General features: G+C 38.3%; 2 protein-coding genes across 2 annotated transcripts; one reads left to right on the top strand and one right to left on the bottom strand.

Moving 5' to 3' along the window:
* Positions 1 to 318: 318 nt before the first annotated feature.
* On the bottom strand, positions 319 to 7,132 carry LOC136284464 (aminomethyltransferase, mitochondrial-like). Its single transcript, XM_066174805.1, has 8 exons — positions 6,905 to 7,132; positions 5,972 to 6,349; positions 4,166 to 4,244; positions 3,263 to 3,408; positions 2,855 to 3,041; positions 2,409 to 2,525; positions 1,754 to 1,792; positions 319 to 902 (listed from the first exon to the last, which is right to left on the bottom strand). The coding sequence occupies exons 1-8, from the start codon at positions 7,034 to 7,036 to the stop codon at positions 724 to 726; spliced, it is 1,257 nt and encodes a 418-aa protein (XP_066030902.1). The 5' UTR covers positions 7,037 to 7,132; the 3' UTR covers positions 319 to 723.
* Positions 7,133 to 7,181: 49 nt separating this feature from the next.
* Positions 7,182 to 14,777, top strand: LOC131770181 (inhibitor of growth protein 3). Its single transcript, XM_059085893.2, has 12 exons — positions 7,182 to 7,297; positions 8,626 to 8,697; positions 9,404 to 9,504; positions 9,915 to 9,980; positions 10,182 to 10,278; positions 10,444 to 10,530; positions 10,792 to 10,965; positions 11,881 to 12,006; positions 12,298 to 12,481; positions 12,990 to 13,122; positions 13,428 to 13,466; positions 14,234 to 14,777. The coding sequence occupies exons 1-12, from the start codon at positions 7,270 to 7,272 to the stop codon at positions 14,354 to 14,356; spliced, it is 1,230 nt and encodes a 409-aa protein (XP_058941876.2). The 5' UTR covers positions 7,182 to 7,269; the 3' UTR covers positions 14,357 to 14,777.
* The last annotated feature ends 285 nt before the right edge of the window (positions 14,778 to 15,062 follow it).

The following is a 15,062-nucleotide window of genomic DNA, read 5'->3' on the forward strand; positions in this document are numbered from 1 at the left end:
ATTGCCTCTCACTTTGTTTTTTTGTTATTTTACACTATCAGGAGCCCATTACTTGACACTATTCAAAAATATCTTACCAACAAAGGTACGAAAGGAGAAGGCGCACTCCTAAAAAAGGCTTTTATCATCTGTACTCCAAATTTACCTGGGTAAAAAGATGGTGGGAAGGTCGCGAAACTGAGAGAAGTCTTCCCCTCCCTCCCCCCCCCCCCCAATTTTATTTGTGTATCAATATTTTGAGGAATTTCGAAGATCAACAGATCGAGCACGTTGCGTACTCTACAAGGTAAAGGAACCGCTGAAGTCATTTTTAAAAACCATCATCTTTGTTTGTTGTCATTCAAACCTTTCTTTAGCAAAATAATCTTTTTCTTTACAAAATAGACTTATATGCCTCCCAACTGCCTTATATGCCTTTCACAACTATGAAAACGACACGTAATGATATTTAACATTTATATCTTAAAAACTGTCTTACATTTGATATATAAGAGTATTTGAATGGTAGAGTTGTGCTTTAATCTTCAATCTTCAATCCATAGGTACGAAATCGTTAAAAAACCTCTATAAACTAATCAATAAATAAATTATCTTCGATAGGTTTCACAGAGCATTTTAAAATGTAGTCAATTTCAAAAAGTATTCCTACTTGAAAGTCACGCTAGATATTTCAGTTTCTCATTTCGTTTCAGGCCTTAATTCTAAAATCATTCATCTTCATATTCATTTCCCAAAGTAGTAGTTTGTTGGCAAAAAAGGCATCTTTACAACTTGAGCGTCAATCCTCTTCTTGTACACCTCTAAATGTAATGCTGTCCCTGGTTTGGATAACGCTGTTGGTACGTAAGCCATTGCAATGTTCTGCTTCAGGCACGGTGATGGACAACCGCTTGTCACGTGACCTAAAAAGTAATAATTAAAAAAAAAGGAATATTCAAGGGCAACACAAAGAATTTGGTTCTGATTGGTTGATGATAAAAATAAAAATAAAAACGGGAACAACAACAATTTCATCAAAGCGAGCAAAAAAACCTATAACAACGTGACCAAGCCTAGGATTCTAACATGTGTGCCACTTTTTAATAATAATAATAATAATAATAATAATGATAATGGTAGCTCAAAAATATGAAGGGAGATCTGATTTCCTCGACTACATCATCACCTGTAACTTTTATGGCGGAAGGATGCTTTAAAGAGAGGAAAGCTCTAGAGAATAGTGTGGTTAATGGAATAGATCTCGATCGGTTCGGTGATTTCTATCGAGTATAAAGCGAGTTAAGGGCCTGAAAGGAACTGACATTGTTTACAATTTGCTTCTTTTTCGTTTCTCTCCCCTCCCTCCCCTCCCCCCTCCATCCCTTTCCTCCTCCTTCTTCCTGAAATTCAAAACCTGATCCTGACGCGATCTATTTAAATCTCCTCAACCCCTTGGCCCTTAAGAGTGACCAGCATCTAATTTCTCCTTTCAGTAATGCTACTGAATCATTCATTAAGATCATGAGAATAAAGAAAATGATCGCTAACCCAAGAACCTTTGATTATTACACGAATTCTCCTTGTCAATACCAAACGACAAGTATAGAGAAGTGTATGGAGAATACAGATACTGATGTCAGGGTGTAAAGGGTAAAGATTTACCCAACCGGATTACCAAAATTGATATAACGTTTTTATGCCTAAGAAAAGATGTAATATCGTGTGTTTATAAACTGGATTCAAAATGGACGCAGTTTTTTTACATGTCACCTACCTACTTTGTTACCATCAGCATCTAAAATATTTGCCCCCGCTAAAAAAAAAAGAGAAAAGATAAAAAAATATCATTTGGTTGTTTTTAAGCTCGTGACAAGACGAATAACAATTTTTCCTTACCTCAAGACATAACTTAAAATATTCCATCTTTCCTATTCTACTTAATCTTTCCTAGGTAATTTAGTGTTAACAACTAGGTTAAAAACGTAAATTGGCCACCGTAAAGAGTAAAAAAGCAGGCGTTTCAAGCGTTAGCCCTTCGTCAGAGCAATTGGTCTGAAACACTAAATTACCAGCTACACTCGCCCACCGACGCAGCACCACAGTTTCTTTAGAAACTTACCTCCTTTATTCATTAATCTCTCCTACGTTGCTAATTCTGGCAGGATGCGTAAAACAAAGGACACAAGAAAGGGCCTAAGTCATCACAGAGTTCTCTACGCTCTGTGTCATCGCATCAAAGCGCGGAATCCGAAAGTCTGAAAGTCTGAGGTTCGATTTTTCATGGGAACTCAGGTCTCGTCCATTATTTCACGCTCGTGACAAGACAAAACGACATATTTCTTTCGTACTTCCCAGTATTTAGAAATTACATCCAAAATTTCGTATCATTCAGAAAGAAGAGACGCAAAATTTTCTAACTAAAATTTTACCTCTCGCAGGAGGGCCTTTCGACACAAGCCCTACTCTCTTCCTCTTGGTCTTCTCTTTAATCTGTCTGAGGATTATTTCCGCTCCTGGAAAGTCTGCTTGGGCACGTCGTCTTTTCCCTTGAAAAATTTAAAAGCATTATATTCACACATAACCTTTTTCACACCATCAAGGAATATACATCTTAATGCTGTCAAATATTATATTTAGCGTGTGCCCGTAGCCCGTGTGGCTACAACTTTATCAACAGCATATATGAGCGCTTTCCGATTGGGTAATTGGGATTTACCTATTTGGTGAGGATCAATCATAGAGTAAAAGTCGCCACTCTTTAGGATGTGAACGCGCTAGTTACGTATGAAATTATGCGCAACAAGGATAAAAAAACGACACAATTACCCGGCCAGATCGTGGACTCAGACCATTTTTTCAAATGAAACTAACTCACCAATTGTCCACACAAGAACAGCTTCAACAGGCGTGGTGTTTTCATCAATGTCGTTTCCATAGAGACAAAGCCCAGCTTCTAGTCTCAGACTGTCCCTCGGCCCCAGGCCTGCTGGCTTAACATCTGCCTCTTTGCTTTCTAATAATGCCTTCGTCAAATCAACAGCTCTCTCCTTGTCCACTGACAGCTGCGCATAGCGAAAAAAGTCATTCAAAATTAATAACTGTATTATTCTATTTGTGATGACTATGGCTTTGTCCGTTTTACGCAGGATAGATCGAAGATACACAAAAAAGTAACCTGTTTTAGGCACTCCGTCATCGGTGACGAGTGAGGGAGCGGGTAGGCGATAAACGGAAGACGAGATTGTTAGGAACGGGTTTATAATTGGGACAGGAGTCGCGTTACCTCAAACCCATCCTCTCCCGTGTAGCCACAACGCGTAACTCGTACATCTTTGATCCCAAACGCTTCCACTACGCCACCGTGCATGAAAAACATTTTACTAAGATCACTTTGCACACCACTTTGAAGAACTTTGGCAGCTTGAGGTCCTGAAATATATGTACATCCACACTTGATTAATATATAGAATATTTACATTGACTCTCCTAATTTGATGACAACTACTTTTTTGACCATCTCAAACTGAAATATGAGACCCCATCCACGCTATTGCGATTTCGTCGGAAAACGCTTATTTATTCTGCATTTTTTACCTATAATTTATCGTCAAACGCTTACAACCGTTGATAAAAAAAGGAATCTTTTCAATAGAAAAAGATTTCAAGAGAGGAGTGTTTTGAAAACGCATCGCTCTTAAAACGCTCCGTTTCTTGTGTGGGAAAGTGAAAACGTACACTTTTAGAGACGATGACGAAAAATGCGTTACATACTGTCACTTCCATCTGCATTTTCGGGTATTCTAGTGTGGATGATAGACGAAAATGCATAAACATGTACGTGATTTTGGATCAATCTGAGTATTTGACCAACTGCACACCTACGCCTTCCATAAGCCAACAACGGTCAACCGATAATAAAGAAGGGTTAATGTTGGATAAGGGGAGGGGTAGGTGCGCAGTTACTGAGATACTGAGACTGATGAGTGATTTTTAATGCAAACACAGCAAAGTGGATAGCTGAGAGCAAATCGAAGACGCTAATGTTCATGGAAATATTTTGTTTCCTTTTTTTAGACGAAAGCGAACACTCAATAAAACGCATCGGTGTGTGTGTGTTTTTTTGTTGTTTTTTTTTAATGTTCACATAAATAAATTGCAATTTTAAACTGTATACAAACGTCTCTACCTTGTAATGCAACAAGTGCTTTGTCCTCAAGAATTTCAAGCGCAACATCCAAATCATTGCTCACTGCCTTCAGTCTATCCTGTTCAAGAGAATGGTACGCTAGACTGATTAGTAACTACATACTTAAGGTGTACAATGCCCTAGTCGTGTAACTTGAGAGAGGATTATGATCTTTCAGTAATTAATTCATCAATCAAGTAAGCACCTAATTAACAAAGTAAAAAGCCTTTATACAGGCCCAAGTGGCCCGTAGGGCCGGTGCTTAACTTCAGTTTCCTTAGCATGAAGCGGCTAGGAGTATTGCTACTCCCCCCTGGATGGGATGCTAGTCCATCACAGGGTTACCCCCAGCATATTTGCTGGTACCCGTTTGTACACCTGGGTGAAGAGAAGCACTGTGAGAGTAAAGTTTCTTGCCTAAGAACACAACACAATGACCCCGGCCAGGGCTTGAACCCGGACCACTCGATCTGGAGTTGAGCACACTAACCATGAGGCCACCGCGCCTCCACAATTAACAAAGTGTCCAAGTTCAATATGTCTTCACTCAAGCAAAGAATGACATAAATACCTTCAGGTAAACCAGGGATTGTTTTTTCTGTATTTTTTTTCTATAAGCAGTTGCTGATGGTGTAGTAAGCAGGTGTGCTGTAATGCATATCCCAAACACAAGAGCTTACTTACAGGCTAAACAGATGGTGGTCACAGGTCCTAACCCTTAACCCTTTAACTTCCAAGATCTTATTAGTAATTCTCCTTGCTGTCTGCCATACAGTTCTTGTGATGTTAGTTTGGAGAATTTGGTAGTGGATCAACTTATAATCCCTTAAATTTTAAGAAATTTTGTTTAACCCTTTAACTCCCAAGATCTTATTAGTAATTCTCCTTACTGTCTGCCATACAGTTCTTGTGATATTAGTTTGGAGAATTTGATAGTGGATCAACTTATAATCCCCTAAATTTTAATTTTTCTCTACTCTCATCTCTTGTCTTCTTGATATTGTATTGATTATGTAAAGAGAAATTATGTCTTGGTCACTCATGAGAGTTTAAGGATTAAATCCTAAAAGTGATCACATGAAACTTCTCTCTATCACATACATACATTATACAGCAAACAGCTAATGAGAATGCTCAAACTTATCAGGTGGTAGTTTTTATCTTGATTTAAAACCAAATTCTTGTAACTAAGTTACCAGAAAATGTGCAGCAGCTTAAGGCAAGAATTAACAATTAGGTCTTAGGAATTTAAGGGTTAAAGGCAGTGGTAGACCACTGGTAACTAGCTTTTATTGAAACCCCTGGGTAAAATTCCTGGGATAAATATTGTGAAACAATAAAATAATGAAAAAAGGATAAGAAAGATGGTAAATTTTTGAGCTAAGTAAAGAAATAATCTTGTCACAAGGTTGGGACAAAGTGAAAAAAAAAACAGAGTCCCTTTGAGGAATCAAACCTTAGACCTTCGGATTCTGTGCTCCAATATCCTACCAATGAGCCACAGACACTCCATGGTGAGTAAGGCCATTATGGAGTTCATAATGGCCTTGCTCTTGGTGCATATTCTCCATACTGTTCTCTATACATTTCCTAAGGTGCTGACAAGGAGAATTTGTTTACCAATCAAGAGCTTCTCTAGTTGGTGATCATTTCCTTTATTCTCATTACCTTACTTATTTGATTCAGGGGTGTTATTGTAAAGAGAAATTAGATGCTACTCCCTCTTAGGGGACAAGATGTGACTGAGGCCATTACTTCTATGGGAATGTTATTTTACTACATGTAAATCACAAGTTCCATAGTTACCTGAAGATGCTCCAAAACTTTATCTGCACACCCTGCATTGGACACTACATACAAATGTTCAGGTGTTTTGTTTATGATCAAGTCATCAATAATTCCACCATCTTCTCTGGTAAACAGAGAAAGAGTCCCTGTGTAATCTGCAAGTCCTGCAATATCTGCAACTACCAGGCTTTCCAAAAATTTAATTCTGTCACTTCCATGCACTTTAAATTGCAACATGTGGGATACATCAAACAGAGAGGCATGTTGCCGAGTGTGTAAATGTGAAGGTAGTACACCATCTTTATATTGCACTGGCATTGACCAACCGCAGAAAGGGACCATCTTTCCACCAAGCTCCAAATGGAAATCATACAAAGGTGTTTTTCTCAAATTCTCCTGAAAAAAAAGAGCAGGTAGGATAAGATAAGTGCTGCTTCAAACAAAAAAGTCTACAAAAGAAGTATGCAACTACTTAATATGCATTGCCATATGCTTCTTTCCTTTCTCTAACCTTTCCCAGTTCCCCCCCCCACCCTCCCCTTTAGCTTAAGGAATGGGAGGGGGGGGTCTTAATGGAACTTGGGGTAGGCAGGTGTTGCACTAAGACATTTAAAATATGACCCTGTCTAAGACAAAATCCATTCACTTAGCAATCATTTTTAGAACAAAAAGTATGCAAAGTGTAGAATATGAACCTCACAGAACAACTTCTGAGTACATCCAGACAATATTTCATGGGTAAACTGCCATGGGACAGTTGTATTAACTGCCATACCCCCGACAGTCCCCTTCCATATCCTTCCCCCCCTCCGCCGCTTGAATGCTGATAAAGTGAGAATTTCCATTGCGATGTCCTTGAAATTTCCAAAAATAAAATTGAAATGCTTTTTACAAAAAACATTAAGTGTAGCTCTCTTAGGTACAGCAACTGAGCGCAAAAGATGCGCTTACCTCAGAATCTGTTGCAAACGCCCGAGGACCATGCGAAGTCTTTGTTAGCGTGCTGGACATCGGAAGCCGAGTATTCCTTCTGCAGGCTTTACAAAGAAACCTACTTGTAGATAATCGGAAAATAGCACTCATTTTCCAAGATTCTCAATATGTCTACCAAAATATCCTCAGATCGACGAAGAAAAATAACCTCCTCTCCGTAGGTTGTGAAATAATTATCGACCGCGAAGATGCAGATATTGGTCAGCAGTCTCCCTAAGGAGCAGGCGTTGTAATATGTTTATAGCGTCCGTACAATGGACGCCATGATGAAATTCATAAGGTAAAGATGAGGTATTAGAAGATTACTTGAGAACGGAAGCAAAATGCTGTATTTGGAGGACTATGTTGAGTGTAAGGTTTTTTAAGCTTATTTTTGTGGTAATATCTTGGCCGTAAATGACTGCTGTGAGTCTTTTTATCCCATAAAAACGCGTTTAAAGTCAATCAAGCCTTCGATCGTTTGTAGCGTTGCTTTTTTTTTATTTAATGTCGAAATCTTTACGAACCAAGTAGCTGGTTTGATTCTAAAAGTGAAATTTTATCCAAGATGCGTGGCTTAAGCAAAAATCTCTGCTAAATTATGTGATCGTCATCGTAACACGATTGTGTTTAAATCTGTAAACAATGAATAATCACGGACATGCGCAGTAGCTTATCAATAAGCAGTACATCGTGGAACGCATATAGGGCTCTAAGGTGTAATCATGACTGCTTTTTATAAATTTAAGACGAGTGAAAAAAAATTTTCATCATTTTCTGTGGAAAAAGTGTTTTATAATTTTCCCCAATTCTGCTTTCAAAAAATATGTGCACCAATAGTCCCCCCAGCACTGACTTACATGTTACAATTTTTGAGTGATCATTTACTTTTCCAGTCTTGAGGAATTCTTTGTTATCATGCTCCTGCATGCGAAGGGCATGGTGAACATGGCCTCAGAAGTTCCTGTATGGCAGCAATTTTTGTCTTTTATACAATATGGTTGCTACAGTAAAATTTTATAATTTAACTGTGAACCCTTTAACTCCCTTGAGTGACCAAGAGAGAATTTCTCCTTACAATATCAATAAAATATCAACCAGATAAGTGATGAGAATAAAGAAAAACATCAATTTGGGGATAATTAGTTGATCCAATACTAAATTCTCTGAACTAACATTATAGGAATTGTATGGTTGACAGTGACGAGAATTACAAATTTGATCTGGGAGTTAAAGGGGTAATTGTTTCCACTTACAACAAACCTACACCAATTATTATTGATATCATTGGTTTTCAAAAAACATTATTATAAAGAGAGATTTTATCTGTATTGTTTTGACCATGGGTTAAGAAAAAAAGTCTGAGTTCCCTTGGAGGAATTGAAGCCTGGACCCTTCAGACCCTTTGTGCTGCAGTGCATCAGAGCAAGAAACGGAGAGGTCTTAGGTCAGATTCCTTATAGGGCACTCAGATGTTTCCTCTTACCTTAACAGTAACTAACTATAAAAAAATCTCTTTTCTCTGCCTTCATGCTGAAAATTTACCATTTATCTTATTCCAATTTTTTACACACTGTTACGCTGTTATCTAAGGTATGAGATTATCCTAGTGTACTGTAAATGACCTTGTGATGGTTGTCACCATCTGTTGTTATTGCATTTCCATGAAGTTAACATAAAATGTTTGTTAATTTTTAAAGTGATTGAGCAGCTGCCAGTTGAGCTGCGAGACAGATTCACAGACATGAGGGAAATGGATCTACAGGTTCAGAGTGAGTCATGGCTTGGGAAGCACTTTTACATTATTAAACTTTTTAACGTACTCAAATAATGTTTTTATGTTACACTTTAATTGCTTTATTAACTAGATGCTCCACTAGGTTTTTTTGGGAAGTTTCATTTAGTGTTAAAATTGATCCATGATTGTATTGGTTTCACATGTTTTTCTTGCTGATTGGTTCTGATAACTCTTACCATCCTTACAATTAGAAGCTTTATCTTAAATAATCACATTGTCTTGGCTTGGATTTTCTTGAGCATTAAGTGGGTTACTTGTTTTAACTTTCTGCTCCCTGTAACCTTGGTTCTGACTAGGCATTGTAAATTATATTGGTTTTTTGTTTGACAAAACTTAATCAGTGTGCTCTAATTTAAGTAATGTATTGAGGTTTCAAGCATTAGCCCTTTTTTTTTGCTTTGACGAAGGGCTAATGCTTGAAATGTCAGCTTTAAAACTCTATGGTGGCCAATTTATGTTATCAACTGGTTGATGATACTAAATTACCCTGTTATACTCTCCTTCTGATGCAACATTTCAGTTTCTTTAGAAACTTACCCCTTTTAAATTACAGGTATTGCTTGATTTGATTAATGCAGACCTGACTGATGTGGCATAATCTCCAACACCTTCCCATGCACAATTGAATAGTCACTCTCATTGTCACCAATTGATTTTTTAACATTTTTTTCTAATTACAGACAGAATAGATGACATGGACATCAGAGTGAAGCAGTTTTTCATGAACTGCCGAAAAGCAAAGCCAGAATGGAAAGAACAACAGTACAAACAAATCAGAGATGTAGGTCACAATCATTAATAAAGACTTATTTGTGTGCCAAAAAAATTTCAATTTTTTTGTACTTGGAATAGTTTTTCAATGTTTGCAAAGTATGGAACTGGAGACACACAACAGGAAATGTGTTAAGTGGCTTCTAAGAGAAACTCAACCTATATTTCAGAGTTAAGAGTTGATGTTTCCAAGTTTTGATTTAAGGATTTAAATCCTTATGTTTGTTTTCACTTTTAGATGAATGATTAGGTGATGCCTGGGGTCAGCTGGAAATGAAATCACATTTTATCTCTGATCTGTAGAATTTCCATGTCATTGAAAGGCACAGTCAAATAGTGATAGTTCCCCTTCTTGGGGTTTCTTGGGAGTTTTTCTTTAAACTTATCTTTGTTTGTTTGTTTGTTTTTTCTTTATTTAAGGAGTATCAGAAGGCTGTTGAGGATGCTGAAGAAAAAGTTAGCATAGCAACACAGACTTATGATCTGGTATGGTAACACAGCTAGATTATTATACTAATTCAATTATTTTCATTGCATAATTTTTGTTGCTGCTGCTGTTGTTGTTACTGTAGTTTCTTAGAATGGGCATATAGATATTACATTGTAATTTTCATTAGCATGCATACAGTGCTGTGTGTAAACAAGCATCAAGTTTAACCTGTGGCTTCCTTTTTTATATTTGCTAAGGTGGACAGACACTTAAGAAAATTAGATCAAGAGCTGTCCAAGTTCAAAATGGAATTAGAAGCAGATAATGCCGGTATTACAGAGGTTTTAGAGCAAAGTAAGTAAAGTTCAGTCCAGTGTAAGGGAACATAAATTTGTTATTTTGAAACAGAGGGGTTTTCAGTATCTAAGTGGAAACATTAGTTAATTAATACTCTGTAGAGGTACATGTAGCCAGCAATGTACATGTAGCCTAATTTTGGATACATTTTTTTTTCTATAGGATCTCTGAGACTAGATGAACCTATTAATCCACCCTCTCCTGCAAGGAGTAACCACATACATGGATCATTGCAATTAACTGGGCATAGTAAGTTTATCAAATGAACCATACAACTCTGTATATGCAATCCCATAGAAAACTTAAATGAAAGCTGAGGTGCAGAGAGCTGGACCAGCCAACATGAGTTGGAATTTGTCAGACAAACTGTGATGGACCAGAGTCCTATCCCAGAGAAGTAGCTCCATACACATGGTTGCCTCATGCAACAGAAACAGGGGTTAGTTATGAACAGCAGCTATGCTTGTCAATTCTCAGACTTAAATCCTTTCTTGTACTTTTCCATTGCAGAAAGGAAAGCTCCCGACAGTCTCACTACTGATTTGGTCAATGGCGATCACTTGTCCATCCCAGGGATGCATGACTATGCCTATGGTTCTCTTGGAACCTACAATCAGATGTCGCCATCACCAAAATCAGTTGCTCCTCAGTCTCCTTCATCTGCTCCAAGATCTTACACCTTAGGTGAGCAAACCCAGCTTACAGCAGTGTGAGAACCTTTACACCTGAACATTAGTATGTATATTCTCCTTACCCTTCTCTATAAATTTCCTTTGGTACTGTCTGGGAGAATTTGTTTATCAATCAAGATTTTTAGTTTATGATCATTTCCTTTATTCTCGCGACCTTACTGTGTGATTTAGAGGTGCTGTTGTAGGGAGAAATTAGATGCTAATCGCTCTCAGGGATCAAAGGGTTAACCTTTTCATCCCTGAGATCTAGATATGAATTTGCTGCCACACATTTCTTACAATTTTAAGAGAGATAATTTTTTGTTAAATTAAACAGTGTCCTCTCCTTAGTATATTTCTTTTCGCCACCTTTCTGCTGAAAAATCTATTGATATGGAAATTCCATTGTAATCCCATCTGGAAGTCAGAGGATTAATCCTTCAACTCCCAGAAGTGATTGACATACAAATTCTCCCCAAAATATCCCTACATTATCCAGCAAACAGGTAATGAGAATACTCACACTTATCAGAAAGAAGTTTTTATCTTGATCTAACACCAAATTCTCCTAACTAATTTACAGGGAAATGTGTGGCAGCTGGAGATGAGAATTAACAATCAGATCAGAGAGTTAAACAACGTGTATATCATAAACTGAATTACACACGCATTTTGATTGGCTCTCTCTAATGATCTATGGGAGAACAGAGACATTGATGACGTCTTTATTATGGAAAACATATAGATTTTATTTTGCCATGGGTCTGTTCAGGAATATATCACAGATGACACCAAAACGTGATTAGAACACCAGTGACACATTTTTGTTCTCACCACATTTTGTTGAGGTTTAAGGGTGAACAAGGCTGGAAAACTTCATGAAAGCACACTGTATTTATTTATACCTATATTTTTTTCCTTTCTTCAGGTTCAGTCGGAGCAGGATCAGCTGCAGTTGCAGTTGCTGCTGCGCAGGCAGTTACAACGACGTTGCAGATGCAGCCTGGTAGAAGAGCTAGTGGAGCCTTGAAACCGCCTTATGCTGCAGCCTTGGGTGGGTGTACTGATTTCTGGAGTCTGCTGTTTTCCTGAACAGGCACCTTTGCCATTCGTTCAAAATTTCACGTTTTGTCACGAGGAAGCTGACATAATTTTTATAGAAAAGAAATCGGCGAATTTGTCAATGTGTAATGAAAATATTTCATAGAGCTCATTCGATTCGGAACTCGATGCTTGCTGGATTGTTACTCTATATCCTAGACATACGGCTGTTTATAGTTCTTATTGTTATTTTTAAAAAAACAAAAATTTGTTTTGAAAAATATCATTATTTTCTTTTTTACAGGAAGTTCTTTGAGCACTCTGTCTACCCCACCTAGTGGTTTGAATGGTCTCCCCGCCAGTAGTTCCCTGGGAATGCCGTTTGACCCGGCATCCACTAACGTAAACTCTGTCAGTATACCTGTTACTCCAAGTGACGTACATGCCTCGATCAGTGTGGCGCCAACATCGACAAAACAAAAGAAAAAGTAAGCACTTTGTGGAGTCTCGTGTAACAGTATTTAGGGTCCGCGGGACCCGTTTCTCGAAAGTCCCTGTAATTTAACCCTGAAAACCCTAAGAGTGACCAGCATCTAATTTTGTCCTTACAATATCACCTCTGAAACACGCATTTAGGTCATGAGAATGAAGGAAAAGATCACCAACTAAAAAAGCTTATGATCGGTAAACAAATTCTCCTTGTCAGCACCTTAGGTCGCGTTAGGTTCTGTGAGCACTGTTATAAATTGCACTCCGCTCACTGATTTTATCTTTGTCTTTCGATTGTTAGCATCTGGTTACGAATACACGCGCTTCGCTTCATTTTGGCCTTCGAGAGAAATAAGATATGTCTCACGGCCAAGCAAGAAGGTCGAAGGCTTACCAAACGAACGAAAAAACCGGTGTTTTGGGCCACAAGAATCGATAGAACACTCAATCATTACCCTTAGTTGACAACTGAGGTGACTCTTTGATTCTCTCTGTTGTCTTTGACAGAAGTAAAAATTCCACTCAAGTCACAGCAGTGGCTTCGGCGCAGGTCGCTGAACAAGAGGCAGCCGTTGCAGCGGCTGCTGTACCGGACTGGGTGTACGATCCCAATGAACCACGCTACTGCCTCTGTAATCAGGTGGGTAAAAAGGTCTTTTAGTGTCGGAAGTAAACTGGGATTTCTTCGGTTTTTCTTTATTTCGCTTTGTGATTGGTCTAGAAAACTCGTGTCACTTTCTCGACCAATCAGATTCAAACTAAAACTAGTCGTCGCGACGTGATCACTCGCGTTTTCCCACGCTTCAGGCAATTTGCTTGTTCTAGGATTAATTTTCTCTTTGGTTCCTTGTAATATTTTTCCTTTTCCTGATTGGCTGTTGTGATAACTTTAGCTTTGGAAAACAAGTTTTGTCCTACACATTTCTAATTTATGTCTACTTGTAGGTGTCATATGGCGAAATGGTGGGATGTGATAACACTGAAGTGAGTCATTGTTTTAACGTCGTTTTAACTTCAAAACATGTTAATGATCACTATCTGTTACTTAGAAACATTATTTGCTCTTCTTGAATTGCCCCTTTTATTCCTTGCAAGCTTACCAGTCGTTTCGTAACCACGAACGCTTCGTGCTCAGTCGATTCGTACCCTGCTAGAACCCGCATTCGCACCCACTCAGTTTTTTGTTTAGATGTCTTGCTTTCAGGCTGTCAATACCAGCTTGTCTTACAAGGGTTAAAAACAATCGTAAGTTGGTAAGTCGCGGTGTTTGAAGACCGAAAAACTTTTTTGTCAAAGCTCAAAGCAAAATGGTAAGTTAACATGAAAAGTGTATTTTGATAAGCTTTGCTTGCGAAAAGTCTTCGGTTTTCTTCTTCCCTGCTTTTATTTCCTTTGAACTTTCAATCTTCATTCGCATATTTTGCGGTTGTTTCTTATGTTTCCTTTTGAAATTTTTCGCGAGAAACTGGCGCGCGGCCGGCTCATAATTGATCCCCTTGCGTATACCCTACATTTGACCGTTGTGTTCACAAAAACGAGGTCTGGGACGGGGTTTGTAAGAGATCTTTGTTTCCTGAGACCTTCTGGATTTTGAACGTCACTTAATGTTAAGGTGCCAATCGACCAGCGGGTCGGGTACGGACCGATGCACACTGGGTACGAATAAACCAATAGGTCTGGTACTAACAGACACAGACTGGGTACGAACCGGTTGAAGCAACTCCTGATTGTGCTGTTTATTCACGTTTCAGTGTCCCATTGAGTGGTTTCATTACGGATGTGTTGGATTAACAGACGCTCCAAAAGGAAAATGGTTTTGTCCTCAATGTCAAAATCAAAAGAAACAACAAAGAAGAGGAAATAGACACCAGTAGTATAAATGAATAAATGCAATTATGGAAAAGTCGGCGGCGACGTGAGATAGAATGAATAGTGTTACGTTGCTATTCTCTGTCGCAATGAGTGGTGTAACGAGGCCATTAGCGTGAAGACATGTTAGGGGCGACTTACAATGCGAAACAGAAAAACGAACATTTAAGGAAGAGGAGATAAATGAAAAAGTAGAGTCATAAAATACTTTCAGTTGCTTTAAGAATGGTGATATACTTGCGATAGTTTCGGAGGTACCAAAAAGTAAAAAAACAACAAGAACAACAAGAACAAAACAGAACTTGAAGATTTGTCTAACAGCGTACTCAATATTGGTTGTACAAAACGTTTAATTGCATGCATTCTGGCTGAATAGTTCTCAAAGTCTTCATACAGAGACGATAATAAAGAAAGCAAGAAATTTTATACTGAAGTACCTATGATCGTTCCTCATAGTAAATGTCTTCAGTCGACTTTTCCTTGCCAAGGATAAGTTGGCGATTTTTTGGGGAGGGAGGGGAGGGGAGGGAGAAGAAACTATTAAAAAACGTAGCAACCGGCCTAGCAACAAGACTTTTGTGAATAGATGACTGAAAAATCATTTCCTGGTGATGAAGGGTGACACCTTCAAATGAATGAATCAAACACAGGTTTTTTTGAAGAGGTGGTTGTCGTTTCACAGAAAGTTACTGCATCAGAGAGGGATTGAAA

This window comes from Pocillopora verrucosa, chromosome 11 (genome assembly GCF_036669915.1).
Source record: "Pocillopora verrucosa isolate sample1 chromosome 11, ASM3666991v2, whole genome shotgun sequence".
Classification (NCBI taxonomy): Eukaryota; Metazoa; Cnidaria; class Anthozoa; order Scleractinia; family Pocilloporidae; genus Pocillopora; species Pocillopora verrucosa.